At 28.3% G+C, this 22,401-nt stretch overlaps 2 protein-coding genes across 3 annotated transcripts; one reads left to right on the top strand and one right to left on the bottom strand.

Annotated features, from left to right (window-relative positions):
* The first annotated feature begins 2 nt into the window (after window positions 1-2).
* LOC132939853 (uncharacterized) lies at window positions 3-5,103 on the top strand. 2 transcript variants are annotated; one of them, XM_061007253.1, is made up of 4 exons: window positions 3-243; window positions 2,805-2,891; window positions 2,973-3,067; window positions 4,697-5,103. In XM_061007253.1, the coding sequence occupies exons 1-4, from the start codon at window positions 145-147 to the stop codon at window positions 4,698-4,700; spliced, it is 285 nt and encodes a 94-aa protein (XP_060863236.1). In that variant the 5' UTR covers window positions 3-144; the 3' UTR covers window positions 4,701-5,103. The 2 variants fall into 2 exon arrangements, with proteins under 2 accessions (XP_060863236.1, XP_060863235.1); XM_061007252.1 differs by lacking the exon at window positions 4,697-5,103 and having other exon boundaries at window positions 5-243; window positions 2,973-3,203.
* LOC132939851 (golgin subfamily A member 6-like protein 22) lies at window positions 3,763-22,401 on the bottom strand. Its single transcript, XM_061007250.1, is given in 30 exon segments — window positions 3,763-4,615; window positions 4,693-4,793; window positions 4,852-4,978; window positions 5,194-5,264; window positions 5,338-5,440; window positions 9,618-10,063; window positions 10,826-10,933; window positions 11,020-11,175; window positions 11,234-11,389; window positions 11,475-11,688; window positions 11,749-11,861; window positions 11,923-12,081; window positions 12,143-12,208; window positions 12,210-12,258; window positions 12,351-12,477; window positions 12,558-12,711; window positions 12,903-12,992; window positions 13,066-13,203; window positions 13,365-13,459; window positions 13,517-13,604; window positions 14,276-14,404; window positions 14,483-14,593; window positions 14,656-14,809; window positions 17,153-17,418; window positions 17,475-17,615; window positions 17,707-17,826; window positions 17,911-18,038; window positions 18,115-18,293; window positions 18,357-18,452; window positions 21,958-22,401. Coding segments are annotated over 30 exon segments (4,089 nt in total). The 5' UTR covers window positions 22,056-22,401; the 3' UTR covers window positions 3,763-4,509.

Below are 22,401 nucleotides of genomic sequence, written 5' to 3'. Positions count from 1 at the left end.
TCGCCGTGATAAGAACAGAATAAAAATATTAAAAGCGGATGTGGAATACGGATTGGAAAAGAAATAAGAATTAAAGAAATTCGCTATACGAGCACGACTACTTTTCCAAATTTCACACCGTTTGTACACCGGGGTGACTTCGAAATGTGGTACGAAGCCTTACCGTCCGCCGTTATTGTGTACGTGCTGTTGAACATCCCCGACAGGGTCAACTCTCTGTCGAATAAATTGGTTTACAATAATGTGAGTATCTGTTTTCGGGTTTTCCTAAGTCTCACAAGACAAAAAAATATTAGGTGTAACAAAATATTAGGTGAAAGAAATATTTTTATTTTTTATTTATTTATCATTAATAAAAAATAACATAATTCCTACATTTTTATGAATATCTGAACTGTTTTGAGTAAGCCTATTGTGATAGAGATAGAGAGTACCTAATACAATATTGATTATTTTAAATGAATAAGAAAAACTACAGATAGGTACATTCAAATAAAATATAAAAACAAATATTATTGATTAAAAATAAAATGACTAAGTATATTATAATTAATTAAAACGAGCTTATACTTATTAAAAAAGAACTTAAACATGTGTTACCAATATAAAACTAAAAGATTTAGCTCAAATCTAAAAATAACCATTCATATAAAATCTTTTTAACATAACTTTGCATAACATGGATGTTTTTTTATACTAAATTTTCATTGAGTTAAATAACGTAGGGCCTAGATAATCAACAAATGATTGACTGAAAGATTTTTTTGCATATATGATAGGAATGTCATATTCTATGTTCTTAACAAGTGATTTACTGAAATTGCCTTTAATAAAACAATCAAATACAAACAATATAGCAATTTTTTTATATAGTGATTTAATTGGTAATACACTCAGATCACTATAATTTTCATTAGTTTGAAGTTTTTTTAGTACACCAACACCCAAACCACCCCATACCATTATACCAATAATCCATATTGAAAAATTGACTGATATAGAGCAAAGCATACTACACGCATTGTCTGTTTAGGAATCAAATTTTATAGTGAAATAAATTTATAAGTTAAATATTGTAATTTACCTATTAAATTATGAGTATGTAAGTTATCAAAGATAATACCCAGATAACGAATTCTTGTCACTGCTTTGATAGATTTACAGCTGTGTTGATTACAAATTATGCCATCTCTACAGTTATGTAAAGTTATGGAGTTAAAATTTGTAAAGGTTTTATTTATAGAAGAGGTCATAAAATTTGTTTTTTATCTTTAAGTGTTAAATTTCTATCTGTTAGGCATTTATAAACTTTGTCTAAACTCTTAACCAACTGTTGCTTTAGTGTGAACTCTTTCCCAAAAAATATTGGTAAATAATAAACACGTGTCATCAGTCTATGTGACGTATCGATCCATCAAATTTAAAATCACAAATCAGATTTATGTACAGTAAAAATAAAATTGGGCCTAGTACACTACCTTGAAGAACACCGAATTCGATAGTACTTTCTTGACTTAAAACTTCATTAATCTTAACTCTTTGCTTCTTATTTAATAAGTAACTTCAAAACCAATTCAGACTCAAATTATTAATACCAAAATTAGATAATATCTGTAAGAGTATTGAGTGATTAACTGTATCAAAAGCTTTAGCTAAGTCTAGGAAAATATCTATCACTTTGTTACTGTTATCTAATTCATTATATATAAATTGAATCGTTTTATAAAGAACTTTTTCCGTGCCCATGCCAGGTCTGAAACCAAACTGATTTGCGGATAAGAGTTAGTTTGCATCTATAAATGTAATCAGACATAATTTAATTATTTTCTCTAATATTTTGGCAAAATTATTAAGCAAAGAATTCGGTCTGTAACTATTAATAATTTTTCCATCTCCGCCCTTTAGGAGAGGTTAGATTATTGCTACTTTTAAATTGTTCCTGAAACAAACCTTGCTGCATACTTAAGTTAAAAATATAAACAAGCGTATAACTATAAGTTCAATAATACATTTAATTAATTTAATCGTTACTTTATCATGAGTCATAACCTGCCACCGTGTCATCTTTACAATTTCTTACTATTTTCACTACTTCCGTTTTTTCAATTTTCTTAGAAAACAAACTGTCAAAAAAACAGTATTATTAACATTTACTTTCCGCTACTTTCCTGAAATTGCTTGATAAATTCATTAAAAATATTTTACATTCCTTCTGGATCCACATTTGCATAAATTACTTTGTCATTATTTATTATATTACTAGTTTTAACCTTATTGTTTATAATTGTTTTAGAGCATATAACATCGCTTATAAGTTGACAGGTTAATCTTAGATTATGAGAAACTTCTTTAAATTTGTTTTCGTAAAATCTTTTTTTTTGATAGTCTTAAAATATTAGTGTAATTTTTTTTATATTTTTTGTAATAATCTGCTAACTTTTGATTGTTTGGGTTTTTTTACATTTATATAATATAATAACATAATTCACAGATATGGATAAATAATTGAATAATTGTCATGAGATTAAAGTAATCCTATTGAGCTCTGTTGGATACTTTTTCGACTTGATTTGTAAAGTATCATTATTTTTTTTCTTAAATAAAATATAACTTATGAGTGTCATTTGCATTATGGCTAATACGGTTCTGAATCTGTAAGTTTATATTTTTTTACTAACAAATTTAAAATGGTTTATACTTGTAAAAAAGTAAAATCCTTGAACATTAAATGTTTTTATGCTGTCCTAAACAAACTTAATATTTATAATAAAGGCATTTTCGAATTATTATATTTATTATTCTAGGTTTACAGACGTGATATTAGTCAACCTTGGCTTCAAAGATATTATGCCAGAGACTGGGAATTAACTGGTGATCCCTACAAGGCACAAGTAATATACATATATTTTATTCTAATTCAAAATGTAATGACAAATGATCCTAAACGTTACTTAATGGTTATTTGATTTAAGGGCCTTGAAAGTTTACCAAATAAGCCTTCGGTTACCGGAATTGATTGGCAAAAATATGGAAAAGGACCAAATCACTCATTCTATGGAACTAAATTGTAATGAAAACAAATTAATTTTAAAATGAATTGTAGCTATAATAAATATTTTAGAAAGTTGTTTATGGAAACTGTGAAAACCATATATCTTGCTAAATATAATTAATAAATATGTAACATAATATCTAAATATGTACTTTGTGTATTTCAAATTTTTATTTTTTTTCCTTTATTTCAGTAAGCTTGTTCGTTGGTGTAATATAAATATTGTGTAGTATAATTGAATTATTGATTTCATTTTTGATCAAGACAATCAACTTAAACTTATAAATATTAATTTAGTAGATAATATTATGAATTAATATGAGACTATTAAATATTATCTATTCAGGGTTAACGAATATTGTCCACGTTTTGTATCCGTATAAAACTGCATAGAATGCTACACTCTGTCCAAGGAGAGATCATGCCGCGGCTCGACCAAAATCGGGTTTTCTGCGCGTCCCCACGTGTCACCCTGCCATAGGGGAACTGGTTTCGATAGCAGGGTGACGTGGAGCGATGTGCAAAACCGGCATGTTCTCTCATATGATAAAGTATAGTATGCTATTTTATTATATAACAACCTAAAACATTTAAACAAAACTAACTATAACTTGTTCGAAAATTGATAAATAACTAGGTATATCAACATTTTAAATACTCTTAATAATATCAGCCATGTTGTGGTTGTCATTCAAATATGATTATGATATAATTAATATTTTTGTAGATCCTGTGGTTTTATAAAAAAATATTTGTAATTTTTGTAATGATAAATTAATTTTAATAAAAGAATCACAAGTTTATATATTATACTTACACTAATAAAATTATTTTGCGATTATTGTTTTATAGAATAATAGTATATTTTCTCACTTAAATAAAGAGATTTTGATCATGTTAAAAGAAATTTAATATCTTTTTTTAACATTATTATTTATCAATAATACAGTGTATAAAAAAAAACTAATTATGCACAAAGCAGTTGTTAAAAAAGATATTAAATTACTTTTAAAATTATCAAAGAATTCCCATATTATCCTGTTTATTTTTCATTATACCACGCAATCAAAAATATATTCTGCATATTAAAAGTCAAGTAATCTAGATAAAAAAATAACATGTTCACGATATAGAATATAGGCGTCTTAAACTGTAATACAATATTTATCACAATATACCGCTGGTCTTGGCTACATTAAGTGAAACATACACAACAAAAATTGAATTAATATCTAATAGCTTATAGGGAAAATTAAAATCAAATTGTTTTCATTGGAAAAAATTACACAAACAATAATTATATTATTCCTACTTTATAAATATAAGACATACCACATAAAGAATACAATACTTTAAGTAATATAATTGCCCTTGTAGTAGATTAAATTGCACTAGCATGCAATAGATCATATACCACTACAGACATTCTACTATTATTGTTAATAAATAATAACTATCTAAGAGATTTCTTCGTATTCATCTGAACGTACTGATGGTGATGGAGATGTCCTTGAACTTTCTGATCTTCTAAATATTGACGGAGACATTGCTCTCTTTTTTAAGCTATATTTTTTAAGTTCGTTAAAAAAACAAAATTGTTTAATAATATATTTGTATATTTATTATTATTTTTTATTTACTTAGGTAATGTTGAAGGTTTAAACACATCAGCAAGTTTCCCTCTGGAATCTTTACTAGAAGATACATCAATATTGTAAATGCTGGAACTGCTTTTAAAGGACTACAATGAAAATGAACGATTAAATTTTAAAATTTTAACAGGTATTCAATATACATACCAAATCACTATCATTATCAAAGCTTTTTGAACTTTTAGTTAACTTCTTTAACTTGCCAAAAAGTCCTTTTTTCTTAGTTTTTTCTCCGCTTACAATATCACTTTTGGAAGAACTATTTGACTGTTGACTAAAAATTAATTAACTTATTCAATTTTTAATATTTAAAAATATTTTAAGTGCTAGCATCAAGTAGGCACTGATATATAATGTCATACATTGTATTTTGAACGAATAAAAACCATATCAATATAATTGCTATACTATGTTTCATAAACCTAACTAAATGGACTAATGTGTCTATTAATCCTATATTTACCAACTTAAGAAACATTAAAATATTACCTGTCAAAACTATTTGGTTGTTTAGTAAGTCTATTTCTTGACTGACTACGTTCATCTCTTTTCCATATATCCTAAAAATGTTAAACATCTTAAATAGGCATCAACTTACTTAATTACCTTATTTTTATCTAGCTTAGAACTCACTTGATCAGTATTCCCAAAATTTTGTTCGAGTGAAAGACTTTTTCTGTACAAACTACCTCTTATTGGAGGCTTATCATTAAAATCGTTTTCAGTTGATGACGACCTATACATTAAATTAATTATTAGATATTACCACCTATTAGCTTGTATTTAACTGCAATTTGTCTAAGATTGTCAATGGCTTAGGACCTAACCTCCCAGTATCTCAGAAAATATTCTTAATACACCCAAGAAGTATATATATACCAATCCTGGCGCAGCGCCTTATATACCAATAAAAGATCACAAAAACTAAATGCAATATTCCCCAAAATATTTTTTCAAAAAACTTATGTCATTAATAATTTTTAAATCTAATTGCAATAATAATTAAAATATTTTCCACAAAATCTAAATGCAATATTTCTTAAAATATTTTTTAACAAAATCTAAATGCAATATTCCCCAAAATATTTTTTCAAAAAACTTATGTCATTAATAATTTTTAAATCTAATTGCAATAATAATTAAAATATTTTTCACAAAATCTAAATGCAATATTCCCCAAAATATTTTTTCAAAAAACTTATGTCATTAATAATTTTAAAAACTAATTGCAATAATAATTAAAATATTTTTCACAAAATCTAAATGAAATATTTCTTAAAATATTTTTTAACAAAATCTAAATGCAATAATAATTAAAATATTTTTCAAAATACTTATGTTATAAAGACACATTCCTAGTACATTTCCTTAAAGTCGAAATAGACACTGATAACCAGAGGGGGCAAAATGCTCCCCTGGTTCAAACGAAAAAAACAGCATTTCAATCATACAAACACATTTTTATCGCGTCGGTTGCGATGGCTATGGACCGATATCGCGTACAAACCACTCGGCTTTTGAAACAAACGAACTATATGTAAAATGAGAAAATGTCTAAAAGTCGAAAAACAGCGTAAAAAGCGTAACATTTTTCGAAAATGTTTTAAAACCGACCGCACCGCCGAAGTTACAAAATGCTTACCAACAAAAGCCATAGTCCTCTTAACATACATAATAAATGCAATTCTACGATTATCATATTTTCCTTCCTTATGGAAATTTTCTCAAATTGTAATGTTTGCTAAACCTAACAAACCTCCAGACTCACCGGACTCTTACAGACCTATAAGTCTCTTACCTTTTTTTTCTAAAATCTGCGAAAGACTAATTCTGCAAAGAATGTCTTCCCACATCAATAATAACAACATTCTTCCCCCATCTCAATTCGGCTTTAGAGCCAAGCACAGCACAATCCATCAAGTGCACAGAGTAGTAGATGCCATCTCAACTTCACTCGAACGAAAGCAATATTGCTCCTGTGTCTTCCTCGACATTTCTCAGGCGTTCGACCGCGTTTGGCACGACGGTCTCCTCTTTAAACTGCGAAATTGCCTCCCATCACCTCTATTTCTGCTAATAAAATCTTACCTATCAGATAGATACTTTCAAACTCGCGTTGGTTCGTGCATCTCAGAAATGTCTCTAATCGAAGCAGGAGTACCTCAAGGTGGTATCCTATCTCCCCTTCTATTTAACATATATGCCTCAGATCAGCCCATAACACAAGACATCCTTGTAGCTGATTTCGCAGACGATAAAGCGATAATAGCAATACATGAAAATCATTTAATTGCCTCAGCCAACCTCCAAATTCACCTAGACCTTATTTCGCAATGGTACTCCAGATGGCGAATAAAACTAAACCACAACAAGTCGGTACACGCGACTTTCACTCTAAAACACGGAATTTGTCCACCTGTATCTGTGGACAATATTCCTATTCCGTCGTCTGACACCGTCAAATACCTAGGCCTGACCCTCGACAAAAGGCTAACTTGGAAACAGCACATAAGGTCCAAACGACTAACTTTAAACTCTCGCTCTCGTTCCCTCAATCAGCTCTTATCAAAAAACAAATTCACTAAACTAGGAACTAAACTTCTCATTTACAAGTCATTATTAAAACCCATTTGGACTTATGGATTACAATTGTGGGGATCAGCCAAAAAAACTAATATAAATAAAATCCAGACCTTCCAGAACATCACCCTACGCAGAATAGCAAATGCCCCACCGTATGTATCTAATCAAACCCTCCATAATGACATGCGCATGAAAACAGTCGAAGAAGAATCGGTAATTTATTACAAGCGTTTCTTTTCACACCTAGCTAACCACAAAAATCCACTAATTAGGAATCTAAATACTGTAACTTTGCCTGAAACACCTCGCCGTCGCCTGAAAAGGAGATGGTGCAGGGAGCTCCTAATCTTATAACCTCCATCGATCTATTCCTCGTTATTCATCTCACTCTTATTCCCCACTATGTCATAGATTAACATAATCCGTGATCATGCCAAGTGTTGCTAATGGGTGACTTCTTACCCCCGTATTATCCTGCTTGTTTTTTTTTTCTCTCGGCAAATACGCTTATTGTGCTTTTAGTATAGTGTAAGTAGTGTAACTTCTTATCAAAAAAAAAAAAAAAAAACCGACCGCCGCCGACGCCGCGAAGGTACGCGATTGGTCGCGACTCGCGCTATAGGGAATCGAGGGGAGAGGTCCGGTGACTGGGGAAACGGAGCGGTGTTTAATTTTTTCCAGATAGATAGGTTAGGCTAACCTAACCTAGATATAATATCTATCTATCTTCTATAGTTCTATCTAAGATATTATTATAATATTATTCATCATAATAACATCGGACGTCTAACGTAAATATAGTATGTTGTTTAATTATTCATATTCTTGTTAAAGTGAATTTTTAACATTTTAAGTGAATTTTAATAAATGGACTCGGTAAATCACAAATTTCCGCAATTAAACAACAACAAATTTTTTATTGCAGGAGACGAAGAACAATTTTTCTCCAATATAGATGTAAACGATGAACATTTTGTGAAAATTCAAAACACATTTAACTACATTTTTATGAAATTCAAAAAGGGATTATTTGTTAAAATCAAGGACAACAAAATAATTAATTTTCTTCCGTTTGTAAATGTAAATTTTGAGAATGAATGGTCGGCCATCATCAGAGAAAAAAACAACTTTAACCACCTTGAAAATGTAAAAAATTTTATAATCTTTTCAAACCTGTACTCAAAGTACTGGTATTCAAAGTCAAAGTACCCCAAGTTTAATTGGAATTTCAACAAATATTTAGAAACAAAAAAGAACACTGTTGAAATTGAATCGTATTACACAAATATAAAAAAATGGTATGCAAATAATGGTATAATAAGATTTGACAATCCTAAACAAATTATTGACGACCACAATATTTCAACAATTTTTGCCATGATTTCCGAGTTGTGCACAACTCGGAAAGTAAAAGACATTGGGTTTTTTTTGAATCGTCGTGATTCTCCGATAATGACAAAAGACGGAACAGAAGCATATTTTCATATATTTGGAAATAAATGTCCTTTATTGAGTCATAAATATTCAAACTATTCTCCCATCTTATCCATGAGTATTTGTGAAAACAGTGCTGACATACTAATGCCCACATTTGACGATTGGAAAATTGTACATTCGAACGTTTACTCTAAATTCAACACAAATTGGGCCAGGAAAAAACCTAAAGCATTGTTTAGAGGAAGTTCCACCGGATTTGGTTATTGCTCAGAAACCAACAAACGTTTGAAATTAATGAAAATTTCAAACAACTCTAAACAAGGGTTATTTGATGTCGGAATTACAAAATGGCAATTAAGACCTCGTGTGGTCAATGGACTTTTGAAATTTATACAACCAACCATAGAAAACACCAAAGATTATATGACATACGAAGAACAGTCAAATTACAAATATATAATTCACATTGAAGGACATGTTTTCGCATACAGATTGTCTACTGAATTGGGTATGAAATCTTGCATACTTTTGGTTGAAAGCGAATGGAAAATATGGTATTTTCACCTTTTAAAACCCTACGTGCACTATGTTCCCATTAAGCACGATCTGAGTGATTTAAACAAACAGCTTTCATGGTGCATGTCAAACGATGATGTTTGTTCTAAAATTGCAAACAACAGTTTTGTGTTTTTTTCCAAATACATAACTAAAGATGGAATATTAAACCATTTGGAAAATACATTAAATTCTTGTTAAAATCAAGGGAAAATTCTTAAATTAATGGTCTTAATAATTTTCAGGATTTGGTATAGTATATATATACCAATCCTGGTGCAGCGCCTTAAATACCTCACAAAAAAAATTTTGACTTTAAGGAGCAGTAAAGAAATTACCTGACTCCAAAAACTGCACGTTTTGATCTGACATCTTGTTGATTTGTGTTTATAACTAATTCTTTAGTCAACTCATTAACTTTATTTAATAATTGTTTGATTTGTTCATTATTATTGTTATTTAGTGTTTGGTTGGAATTTAAATCTGGTGATGCTTCTCTAGACGTAGATGATTTTCTTCTAGCCGGTGGTGTTGGTGCAATTATCGAGTTTAAAGATTTATTTGTCAGTTCATAGTTTTCATTTACCATTATAGTTAAACTTTTGATCAACTGTGATAAATTATTAATTTTAACCTCAAGCTGAGGATCAGTTCTTAGCCGAACATTGCATAATCTTAATGACTCACATTCTTGTTCTATTTTGTCTTTTTCTTTTCTTAATTTTTCATTTATTGTTCTTAATTTTGCATGAGCATCTCGTAAATCCATAAGATCACATTGCATCTAATAAATAAAAAAATAATGATTGTATAAAATTTTCTTAAACTAAATCAATAAATATTCAACAAATTCTACTAAAATGTTACAGGTAAATATATTCTGTAGTTGTATATATATATTTAATATTGAAATTCGTTATTTATATACAAATTATATATGAATTTATAAATTAGATTTAATTAAATAAATAAATAATCATGTGTGTTTAAAAGTGTTTACATCTAAAATAGGTACAATTATATTATATATTATGTAATATGTATATAGTATATACAATTATAAAAATAAGTATTTTAATACCTTATATAATCAACATTTAATATCAAAAAGTGGTTAATTTCTAAGTTTTCTATTATGTATATGATATATATGAGATCAGCCCATAATAAAATTATAGTAGTTCACATTTTATTTTTTTATTGTATACATATTTTAATATTATTATATTATAAATTGTAAATAAAATTATATTAATATTTTATTTATATTAAAAATATTTTATTGGTTTAGTATAAAACAATGATTTGTTGTGTTAGCAGAGCCGTGCTAAGGGGTTGGCAAATGGGGCAAGTGCCCTAGGGCGGCCAAACTTGTAACATTTTAAAGGGCGGTAAATGTTTAACTATGTATGTTTATTACGGGCGCCAAATATTATTGCCCTGGGGTACCAATGAGAGTTAGCACGGCATTGTGTGTTAGTTTGTATTAGTTATTATATTTTGAATATTTCATCCATAAAGATAATTTACAATAATTTAATCTTACCTCGTTAGTTTTCTTCCTATTTTCTTGTTGGTCAACCTCAATATTTTTTGTAAGTTGATCTATACGCCTTTTTGATTCTAAACGATCTTTATCTCGCTCTCGTTCAACCTTACAATATTAATGAAAGATTAAAGATTAATATGGTTTATGTATTTTAGTATTTACATACTGTATAAAATAGTATTTTAATTTACTTCATATAATGTTTGTCTTAGATCTCTAGCCAACGTTGATGTCTCTTGTAAAAGACGTTGTTGTTCTTCCCGTTCTTTTTGCCATGCAAGCTCCATTCTAGCCTTCAAACCTGTTAATTTAGATCTTCCTGAATTCAACAGTCGTTCTTCTTCCAACTAAGATAATAAAATTTATTTTTATAAAATGTATATTAAAAAAATGAATTAAACAGACTTTATTAATAGAAGATGTCATTTCTGATTTTGTTATTTCCCAGGCTGATTTTTCTGACACCAGTTCTGTTTTTAACCTTGAACATTCAAGTCTTGCTTCTGAAAGTTGTTCTTCCATACAAGATACTTGTTGCTGTAAGACGTAGAATTCTTCTTTCTAAAGATTACAGTTTAAATAAACAAAAGTTTAGTCAAATCTAAAAACAAGTAACCATAAAATTAGGCACCTATATAGATATTACCTGGTTATCATTATTTTGCACCTTATAATTTCCTTTTTGATGGTTAGAATCTGCTGAATCCAATATTTGCTTATACGAATCACGTTCTCTTTTGAACCTAAGAGTTTGAAACTGACTGTTTTTTAACTCTTCAGAAAGAACTGACATGCGATTGTCATAGCGTACTTTTAAAGCAGCAACTTCCGTTTTTCTGGCTTGTTCTTCGTTGTATACCCTGCAAAATTAATTTATTTTTAAAAATTAAAAATATTTAACATTTTTTATTAAAACTAACTTAATTTTCATATCTTTTAGATTTTTTTCTAATAGTTCTGTCTCCATTGACCTACTGTGCTGGACTTTAACAACCTTTTCAAAATCATCTAAATTTCGTTGTAAGCTCTCATTCTAAAACAAAATATTTTATTGAAATCCATAGTCTGATATGTTAAACTCTTATTTTACTTACATCTTTCTTAAGTTTTTCTATCTGTTCTGTATACTGATTACATTGTTTATTTAATGCCCTTGTTTCTTTTAAATATTCATCCAAATTCTTTTTCATATTTTCCTTCTCTTTTATCCATGAATCATTTGAATGCGCTATTTCTAGATCCTTTAACTTTTTCTACAACACAAAATATCCAAATCAAAAACACTTACAAAAACATCTAAATGGTTTAAGTTACCTGCATTTCTAATTTTTCTTTATTCCATAAATCAATAGAATTGTGGTATTTATCTTTCAGTGTTTTTTAACTCCAGTTCAACTTTTAATGTATCTTTTTTTCTACTTTCTAACAAACTAAGAAACAATTATAGTTATTAATTGAGTGCTCAAAAAGTATAATAAAATAAAATAAATAATAATTGTTTAACAAATTAAAGTCCATATACCATTGTAGTTTTTCTTTTTCTGCTGTCATTTTACTTTTAGCATCTATTTGTTCTTTTTGCAATATGTCATATTTATTTAAAATGTCTTTGTAATTCTTTCGCTCCATCATCAATTCATTTTCTATTCCTAGTAAATTATTAATTAATTCATTATAAATATTAAAGTATTGAAACTATAGTAAATATTTTATAAATGTATCTAGGTACTTTTTATTTTTTTTTCAAATTCATTTTGAATATCCATCATTTTTTTATTTTCTTCAAAAGTTGATTGCTCTTGTATTTTTTTTATACTTTCTTCTTTGTTTATTATTTCTTTTTTATGTATTGATTTCAAATTTTCAATTTGTTGTCTCTCACTCTATACAATAGTTAATAATTAATAAATAATATCAATGTCATAATTCTATCAATAACATCTATCAAAGTCATAACACTGTAGAATATAAACATAGTATTTTTATATATTATTTACATTATAATATTACATTATATTAGTAAGTACCTATGTGAAAAAAATTAAAACTTATTTTTATAATTTAAACAATTTACCTTAAGTTGACTTTCAAGATCCATTGTTTTAATTTCCAACTGTTTAATAGCTTTTGTTTGCTTATCAAAATCAGCTTTAACCTCTTTAGTCTAATAGTAAAATATATATTATGTTGGTACATTTTACTGTTATTTGTTTATACTTTAATGCTACTAACATTACCTTGGGTTGCGCTGGTTTTGATATTGGTTTATAAGTTTTTTTGGATGTTAATTTTGTTTGATATTCTAAAACTTTAGCTTTCAATTGATCCTTTTCTACTTCAAATTCTTCTATTTTTCTTTTTAATACTGTAATTTCCTACAATTTAGAGTATTTTGTATTTTAACTAAAACTTGCAAATCACTTATTTTTGTAAAAATATATTTTATTGTGATATATGAAGCATTTATACAATTATCTAAAACTTGTTTATACTTATATAACAGTAGACGGTAGGGTTAAAATAATATATAAATTACTTGTTCACTGAGCTCAAGAAGTAATTTTAATTCTGTTGCATCTTCAACATCTGAAATTCCTTCATCTCTATCAGCAATATTTGTAGGGCGATAACCTATGAATCATTTTTTTTTCATTATTAAATGAAAGAAATTTATAATCTATTATTTACTTGTTTTTGTGGCCATTTTCTTGAGTTGCAACACCATTGACTCATTATCTTCTTCTAAACGACTCACTTTGTTCCTCAACATTTTAGCCTACAATTTGTATTTCAATGTAATATTTGTATTATAAGATTTATGTGAGGCATACGTTATAACTGTAAAGACCCAATAATAGGCGGAACTACCGCCTGGACCAACTGGGTCTTGTTCCAGGCTAATCGTGTCCCGTAATAATGTATCACTAGTACTACTATACGTCTATATGTAATATATCAAATGGATATAATACACAATGCCCCCTTCCTAAGGTATACTATTCTGTACCAACGCGTGGTTGTGGTTAGGTATTTTAAATATTGAAATTTGAAATAAAATATAAAAATAAAACTATAAACACTGTAATATTATTTCAGTTCCACTATTGTCTTCAGAATTGTATAAAATATTATTTATTAATAATAGAATATGTTATACCTATGCTTGACTGTACTCCATTAAATAAACATAAATTATTGTCAACATGAACTTAACATTATATATTATATTACGATATACTTATATATTTATTACTTGAATTTTTAAATAAAAAAATCATACACAAATAAGATTTTAAAAAAATGGTATCATTTATATCAATGAATTTTCCACCCCCTCCTCCATACTATTTATAAGTCTAAATGTCTAAATTTATCGGGAAAAGTGGCTCAGTCTAATAATAATGTCTAGTTCCGCCTATGGACCCTAGGTAAGTTTTAAAACATTACTTCTTCTTCAGAAAATCGTAATTGCTCCCTCATATCTGCTTCTCTTTCAATTGAATCTTGTAAATCCCTCTGTAGTTGAACTGGATCTTCTTGGGAATCACCTCGAGTTAACGACTCTCTTGAAACCCTCTAAACATTTAAATAATAGGTTATGACTTATGAATCTAAAGGCCTATTAATTTTTGTTAATTCATAAATATTAAATACTTCTCCTGATGCAGACTTAGGTATCATGCCCAGCATAGGTCTTTTTTTCTGATCCCCTTGTGTTGCATTAGATTTAGATTTTTCTAAATCACTTTGTAATCGTTCTATTAACTGTAAATATAATATTATATTTTAGTAGAAATAATAATATTTATTAGTATTTTGTAACTTACCTCTTTAGTTTTTTTGTCATTTTCGACCTTTTCATTATCTAACTCTTCCATTCTTCTCTCAGCTTTTTTTAATTTAAATGCTAAAATTCTACAATTCTTTGAAACTTGGTCAAATTCTCTTCTCAGCATAATAAATTCATTATCCTGCTCCTCACTAAAATATGAATTCCAAAATATTTACATTTTATTTAAGTGTTTGTATATTTATTTAAAAATAATAACATTCTTTGTTTAATTTTAAAATAGATTGCAAGATCCAACTTAATAGCAAAAATAAAATGTACCTACATATCAAAAAACGAATTTATTGGCAATCTTAAAAATGTATAAATGTAATTAAATTATTAATTTAGATTCTAAGTAGTTCAAAAGAAAGATTTCCAAGTACTTTCCAAAATTATTGAACATGCTGTATGAAAAATGATTCAACCAAAAACGGTCTCTCAGCCTATAATTCTAAGGATATTTTATTATATATTAATTATACTGCTATTAGGTATAGTAATTTATGTTTCTATTGATAATTCAAAAGGTTGAATACATTTTTGACAAAAATTGCACATATTAAAACAATATTAAATTTAATATTACTAACTGTTATGAACTTTAAGTCAATACCAATGTAGTACGTTGTACGTAGACCCATTGTGAATAGGCTCATAGTATAAAAAGATAAAAATAAATTTAAATATTTTAAAAATGTCATTGTCTTGACTAAATAATAATAAAAAAATGTCAACTCCTATGAATAATATTTTTGGAATGATATCTAAATAACAACAATTTGATAAGGATAAATCGTTATTATACATTTAGAATTTTGAATATCCAATTCATCAAGATTTGAACTTTAATCATTCATAAAAAACTATTGAGACTTTACACAAAACTTTTTTTTTAATTTCCAGCAAACAAATTTAGGAGAAATCATGTATCAAAATAAGGGTTAAAATTAAATGAATGAAAAATTTTTATAAAAAATTTGAAAATGTTCATTATTTTAATGAATTTTGTTAAAATTTGAACTTTTGAGCGCTTGTACAAAAATTGTAATTATAATTTTGATAATTTGTTGATTGGGATACGAACAACAAATGAGGAAACTTATATTAATATTATACATAAATAGAAAAAAACTAAAAGAAAATTGAACATTTCAAATATAAATGTGCCATAAATACTAAACAACATAAAGAGACAAAATAGTTTTAAAACTATATTATGTCCATTAAATGCTAATCTGAATATTACAAGCATCTACAGTTATTCATTTTTAATTACACAACAAAACAAAATATTTTGTCATAAATTCGTTTTGCGATAAATGCACCCTTTTGTTTAAAAACCACCCTCAATATTAACAATCGAACCATTTTTACTGCTTCTAAAAGTGATGTCAAGACGAAAAAAATACACAACAATAAAACCAATACATATACATAGGTTCCGACGGTTCCGTCCAGAATATAAAATAAATTATGACCTATAAATAATAATATTATAGGTACTAATAAATTATCACTAATAATTATTATTAGAATAAATGGTTTCAACACTTAAAATAAATTAATATAAAACATAGTAATTAGTAGTGCAGTCTGCAGATATTACTTAAACAGCAATATAATCATATATAAATCATTATAGAACAAATGAACAATGTTTATACATTTATGTCGTTAAGGGGCCTCGCTACGGCTATTATTTAAGGAAGGAACATAGGTATTTTAATTTCTTAGCAATTTCTAATCTCGTTTTAGTTGCCTTGGATCTATGTGTTAGTTGTAAACATACCTTTAGGCTAAACAGTATAAACTAAGTTTATAGTGAAATTTAAGTGGGTACCACTCTCGTACGCACATGCACGTGTTATTAACTCGATAACAATATAAAATTCACTAAACGACATTTTCGACAACTTACTTATTGTTTTATATTTACTGTAAGTTAACATTGTCTGATTTTGATTCCGACTAAATATTTGAATTTATCAGGAAAATGTTTGAAGACTAAGCACTTTCAAAAATTAAAAAACTAAAGTTCACAATAATTATATAAAATTTCATTTTTACAAAATGTTCCGTTCGATCAATGGACAATTTTCTGTCAAGTTAAAATTTTTTTTCAGTATCAAAATTGGACACCGTAAAGTAAATTTAATTTTGTCAAAAATTAAGGTCTTCTGAGCTCAAATTGATGGCACTAACGAGGCCCCACGAGGGCAGCGGCGCGGCACAGCCAATTTTAAGGAGTTATGTATAGGCAATTATCTACATGACGAACTTGTATATTAATAATTAATACATTAATTTACATTAATTATTATTTTCATACTGTCATTATGCCATTATAGTATGTTTTAAAGATAAAAAGTGTCTATAACCCTTAGGAGTAAACAATGGCTGTTATCCTTTAAACCACTAATCATAAGACATATACAACTATTGTAAGGTAATTAATGGATTAAAAATTAATTCTAAATTAAACATTAATGTACCGAAAATTATCTCTCATTTCTTGCTCCATATTATGTATTTCTTTATTTAAATCATTGTTTTCTTCTGTTAAATCCTCAATTTTAGTTTCAGCAGCTATTAACTTAGAACGAATCAGTTGTGCATCGTCTGACTTCACTTTAGTATTCTTGTTTTTATTGATCTCAGCTTCTAACTCATGAACACGTTGTGTAAGCAATCTCTTTTCATCGCCGAGACTTTCACAAGTAGACTTCAAATCATTTATTTTTTGTTGGTGCTTCAACAACTATTATAATTAATGTTATTAAAATTTGTCATTGTTTTATATTGTTTTGTTTTTACTTCAGAAGCTGTTGTACGAGATGTCGGAGTTGTATCCAAAGACGCTAGTCGTCTTAATAAAACATCACTCTTTTCTCGTTCAGCTTTCTCACATTTTGCTTTGGTCAATTTTAATTCAGCTTTTAAATGCAATACTTGGTCCTGAAATTACACACATTATTGGATATCCATATTAATTGGTTACTCTACTAAAATACATTACACACGTACATTATTAATGTATTATACTCACGTGTAAATCTTCATCATTTATAATAGTCGCATAGGTATCAGTCGTAGTATCAGAATCAGCCAAACTAATAGTATCTTCGTCATCGTCGTACATATTTTTATCATTTGGCGTTGATTTCATCTAAAATAAATCAATTTAAAACTATAACCCTTGTGAAATTTTGACTTCCCAAGTGAATATTAACATTGTTATGATGATATTAACATGCACCGGTGTATATTGGGCGATATCTCCATTGTAACTATTTCTTGGGCTATGTACATCCATAGAATCCTTGCGTGAAAGATTTGTTCTTCTTCGAACTGTATATTCTGGAATTTCCTGTTCGTCATCTAGAATAAAAATAAACAACATTATAATTAAGTACATAGTACTGAAGAATTGTACTTTTAAGAGGTACAATTATACCTTCTAAATTTTCAACTTGAGATGTAACACTATCTGAAAGTGTTGTCAAGTCTGGCGTCGATGTCCATGATGTAGTCTTTCGACTAGATCCACTACCTTTGTCTAAGTTATAATAGTTTTTACCATTGTTTGTTATGTTTGATGACATATTTTTCAAACTTGTTGACTCGTTTGTTGCCCTAAATAATTATGGTTTGCTTGTATATTTTCTTAGCTAACTATAATAAAAAGGGTTTACTAACTCGTTATTTAAAGTAGGAGTCGATAGTGTAGTATCATCTTTCCTAAGCGATGACTTGCCATTATCCTTATTCCTGTTAGAATGATCTTTATAGTCTCTGAAAACATAAGTAGTGTTAACTGTAAGTCTTTAATTTTAACTTTGTAACTTATAGCAAATACAATTTTAAATAATTTTGCTGGATAGACAAATATACATAGGTATTGAAAGGTAATTTACTTTTAGAACACTAAATATTATTTTAACTTAATCGCTAGCATAATTAAATAATATTTATCTATTTCTAAAAGTGTTCATAATTGTATTTTATAATGTGTGTTCTATATTTTTTTTTTATCAAAAAAGTCAGTTAAAATATTTAAAATAATTTAAATTTTGAACATATTCTTACAATACCTATAAATCGTTTTATTAATTTAAAATAAGTATAAAATAAAACGTATTTTGTGTTATATTGTTTAAAATAAATATAACATTTACATTTTTCGTCTCAATATATAAAATGTAATATTGAAGATAATTTGACGCGCAGGGGCATAATTATAGAGGTGCTTGGCGCTTACAGCTAGAGCATATATAGTCACTGTAATAGTGAAGTATGCAGTCTATAGATAAAATTATTAAAAAATAGTCACCAAATAGTTTCAAATTCTTGGTAGTTATTTTTTTATTTATCGTATTTAATATTAAGTTAATAAAAATGTATTCGTTAATCGTCATCAAAGGTACTTCATAAATCTAGTAGACCTAATAGGTCTCGAAAGGCTCAGAATTAGGGACCGACTAAACGTCACACCCAACCCCGGAGAACCCCTCCCATCCAAAGCGGCCATCAACTGGCAGGAGAGAATCTCCACCATCGCCCTCTGGCAGGCAAAGTGGGACGAGATGGAAAAAAGGGAATGAACGCGCAGAGTGATCCCTAATGTCAAGAGATGGCTGGGAGCCTGGGAAGAACCGTGATTAGGGTGCCTTTGTCTTTTCACATGACTCAGGTACTAACGAATCACGGTTGTTTCCAGCAATACCTATTCCGAATGTCAAGAGCTCCTAGTGCGGCATGCCAACACTGTCAGGGGTACTTAGACTCTGCAGAGCACACACTATTTTCGTGCCCATACTGGAGCGGCTACTGGGAAGAACTAGGTACCCGGGAAAAACAAAAAAAAATTAATGAAAAACGAAAATTTTTAAGCAAAATCGGTTTTCGACAAAATCGATTTTGGCGTAACTCTAAAATAAATGACCGTATATACATGACATTTTCACTGGTTGTTTATATTAGCATTTTCTATACATGAAAATTTTTCAAAAAATGTTGATATGTTTTGAATTGTTTACGGACATTTTCAGTTTCTAATTTCCAATTTCTTTAGTGTTTTTTTCCTATGAAATTCAATAAAATTGTATATGTAGACTAAAAAAGCTTGAAAATTTAATACAAGGCTCCTGATATATTGTTACAATAACAGTTAAAAATATTAAAAATACATAGGCACACATTTTTTTTATAAATTTTTAAAGTTTAAATTTTAACAAAATGTGTCAAATTTAAAATTTAATAATTATTTTATATAGTTAAAAATTTAAAAAATTTTCAACTTTTATAGCTAAGGATTGAAAATTTAAAACAAGGTTTCACGTAAATATAGGTTATATATTAATTTCTTTATTCACCATAATATTGTAAAATATATTTAGTAATATCATAGGCTCGCTCAGATCGTATTATATCATTAAATTCAAATTTAACACCATCCATTAGAGAGACACACTTGTAACCTACTGTACAGCAGAGCGACACCCACTTACACAACTTTTTTATTTTTGGCGTTTCTAAATTTCTAAGTTTTGAGTGTTATTTAGTTACAGATTTGTAATCTATATTTTTGTAACTGATAGGTGCATAGGAAGTAAATGCATTCCGAAGTAGGCACATAAAATATTTACAATTAAATAAATCTAATTTATATTTTAGGTCTCTAATGTAAATATAATACTATAAATATAATTGTTCACAAGCATTAGCAGAGGTGGTCGCCGGGGGGGGGGGGGGGGGGGGGTTCTATTGTTACATTAATAAATAATATATGTTCATTCATTGACTCTTTATATTTTATAAATGTTAAAAAACAAGTAAAAATTGAAAGAAATAATTTTTCGGAGGAAATGAGAATTGTTCTCGTGAATTATGATAGTGGCGTTCTCTGGAATCTACATAATTTTAACTGATTTTCTAAAATAATTCCAATTTGGATTCAGTTTGCAGATCAAATTGTTACCAACTGAAAACCCATATTGAATATTTAAATTATTAAATATTTTTAGTACCTACCCCCCAAAATGTCATCTCTAATTTTTATATAGTTTCACCAATCGCCAATGCTGCAGAAAATCAGAATATATATAGATACATATATTAATATATTCTATTATATTGATACGTGATATATAGGTACAACGTGCAAATGTACAAATGTATAATATATATAATTAGAACAATTAGAAAATATTTACTATAAAAAGGTTAAACTATTTAAATTCAAAACTACATGTCTATAGACATACCGATGTATACGTACCGATCTATCATATAAACATGTTCACTATGACACTATGTGATCTTTAGATTTTTTTAAAACTACCTATATATTGGTATATAGGTAAATATATATATATATTATAGGTACCTATATAGGTATTTATACACCTATGCAACCGAAATAAATTTAGCTAATTTTATTGTATTCTATAAAATTATAAAAGGTTAATCTGCTTAACTTAAATACATTATACATAATATCCTGCATAAATACAGTAAATAATTAACTCTTATTACTCACAGTAATAAATTAATATATAAATGTAAATGTTAAATTTAAAAAAATCGATTTTTATAGTCCTAGTCTTATAATGTTTTTTAAATTTAGTGTAATAATTCGCATCTATCAAACGATTGGTAGTATTTTTCCTGATTTTGAACCCTGTAATTGGTTTTTACTTTCTTCACTATATAATAAAATATATCTACACATTTTTTTTTTGTATAATACGATGTAATAATAGATTTCTAATGTTTAACCCCCTTCCATGAAATATCCTGTTGCGCCGCTGGAAGCCGGAAGGATATAGGTATACATTATTAATACATTATAAATATGAAAATACAAAGATCGCGAAATAAATAATGTAGGCATATATATAATATATATGTATATATAGATATAGCAGAGGCGTATCCAAGGGGGTGCTAGGGTAGCCGGTAGACTACTCTCCCCCGAAATGTTGGGAAAATCGTAAAAAATTATTTCCATAGTTTATGAAAGTTATTGTAAATACAAATTTGTACAGCCGTATAGGAACTGAAACCTAAATTAAAACCTCAGTATATAAGTACCTATGCTGAACTTATGGGAGACCCTAGTTAAACCAATTTTGTGTAAACACATTATTAGCCCCCCCCCCCTCTCCCAAGGAAAAATCTTGGATACGCCACTGAAATATAATATAATATGTTTATGAATAGGCCATAACCTTTATGGTACTAACATATATTTTAATTATAATATTATATTATATACAATTATACAAATATGGTTTACCTGAAACACCGTTTGCATCTGGTCGGCCAACGGACTTGCGGGTGGAATCCGAGCGGACACAGCGGGTCGCCTTTCGCGGACGGTTTAACGTGTTGCATTTTTCGCGAATTAATTTCCAAAAAAATAATAAAAACACACGCACCCACACTCACGTGCAATTCTTTTCCGTTATGCACACATACGATTACCTTCTGATATTTAATAATATGTCCGTCACACCGTCACACTATAACAATAATATATTATGCGCCCACCCTATATACAGTTGTATAATAATATACGTATTATAACTATTACGACGGTCGTATATAAAATATATTTTGGGCACCTCCTCTAAAAATGGCGTTTTACCTGTTCTCGATCGTCATCGTGGCGCTATATCATCGTTTATAAAGCGAGTCGTTTGGCGAAAACTCGCGCACTGAGCTCCACACACACACACAC

This window comes from Metopolophium dirhodum, chromosome 2 (assembly GCF_019925205.1).
Source record: "Metopolophium dirhodum isolate CAU chromosome 2, ASM1992520v1, whole genome shotgun sequence".
In the NCBI taxonomy this organism is placed as follows: Eukaryota; Metazoa; Arthropoda; class Insecta; order Hemiptera; family Aphididae; genus Metopolophium; species Metopolophium dirhodum.
This window is presented reverse-complemented; position numbering and strand designations above follow the sequence as displayed.